This window comes from Aspergillus alliaceus (assembly GCF_009176365.1).
Source record: "Aspergillus alliaceus strain CBS 536.65 unplaced genomic scaffold BDW43scaffold_258, whole genome shotgun sequence".
NCBI classification, from domain to species: domain Eukaryota; kingdom Fungi; phylum Ascomycota; class Eurotiomycetes; order Eurotiales; family Aspergillaceae; genus Aspergillus; species Aspergillus alliaceus.
In genome coordinates this window covers 1-1,272 of record NW_022474941.1, presented here as the reverse complement: position 1 = coordinate 1,272, position 1,272 = coordinate 1, and the positions used below count along the sequence as shown (strand labels likewise).

The following is a 1,272-nucleotide window of genomic DNA, read 5'->3' as shown; positions in this document are numbered from 1 at the left end:
CTATCCCAAAAGTATACAGAGAAGTAGAAGAGTAAAGAATATATAAGAATACTTATTGATATATTTAGTTTAGTTCTTTATAATTAATCAGAATTGTTATTTAGAATATACCTTCAGTATTAAGTTAGTAATTAACTTATTTATACTTAACTACTGAGTATATATACTTAGTAGGCCTGGCCTTTTAGACTTAAGCTATTCAGGGAACAGTATTATAGACTGTCAGACCTTAGATTAAGGTTATCTCATTAGATCCTGAATAAGAATTATATTCAGAACTATTATTATTTACAAGCTGCGGAATTATATCAGATTTATTATTCAAGATTAGTCTCTATGCTATACAAGGCAGCTAACACTTATAGAGCTTTTAGCTAAATATCTAGATATAATATATTAATTACCAGTCTATATAAGTCAAGTCTTGTATAGACTTAAAATACTATAATATCTACTAACAAAGCAAACCCTAGAAGCCCAGTAACTAGTTAGATAGAATATATACTATCTATTAGGGAGTTAATAGATATAGTATTATAATTTTAGAAATAAATTAAATAATTAGAAAATTACTTAATAGCTAAGACTATTAAGATCAGATCTTCTGAATTCTTTAATAAAAAGAGATATAAACTCAGGATATTCTTAATATAACTTAATATCTATTTTAATATTAATTAAAGTAAGATATTATCCAGTACTAATAAGATTTTATTTATATTAACTTATTTTATTAAACTAGTATTTAATTAATTTAAAAACTATATTTAAGACTATTAAGTTAATACTCTAGAAAAATAAGATAAAGTAACTAAGAAAATCTTTATAGACTATAATAAATTTAAGAACTATATAGAATAGATCTTTAGAGATATTAATATAGTATAAAATATAGAATAATAACTTAGAAAACTAAAGTAAAGTAGATTAGTAAGTAAGCTAGTCTTAGAATTTATATAGATTATTATATATCTAGATTAGTGTTACAGACCCTTGTCTAGTGTGCCTTATCGGGGAAAGCGGAGGCGCAAGGCAGAAAGTGATAGGACTACAATGAAGAAAGAACAGATCATGGCTACCCGAAGATAAGATAAGAAGGATCTCCAGGTCACATGATACCTACTCCGTCACCTACCCCCAAGGGAGTATACAATGGAGTAGGCTGACCGTTGGGACAGGATAATCCCAGGGATTTCGGGATGGGATGGGATTTTGGGATTTTGGGATGGGAAATGGGAATCCTGTCCCATCCCAAAATCCCAAAATAATGCC

The 1,272-nt window shown here is 28.1% G+C and overlaps 1 protein-coding gene across 1 annotated transcript; it reads right to left on the bottom strand.

Annotated features, from left to right (window-relative positions):
- Positions 1-1,007: 1,007 nt before the first annotated feature.
- BDW43DRAFT_317555 (uncharacterized protein) lies at positions 1,008-1,250 on the bottom strand (the record flags this gene model as incomplete). The annotated part of the gene is made up of 2 exons (XM_032048549.1): positions 1,008-1,075; positions 1,136-1,250. The coding sequence occupies 2 exons, from the start codon at positions 1,248-1,250 to the stop codon at positions 1,008-1,010; spliced, it is 183 nt and encodes a 60-aa protein (XP_031893625.1).
- Between the last annotated feature and the right edge of the window lie 22 nt (positions 1,251-1,272).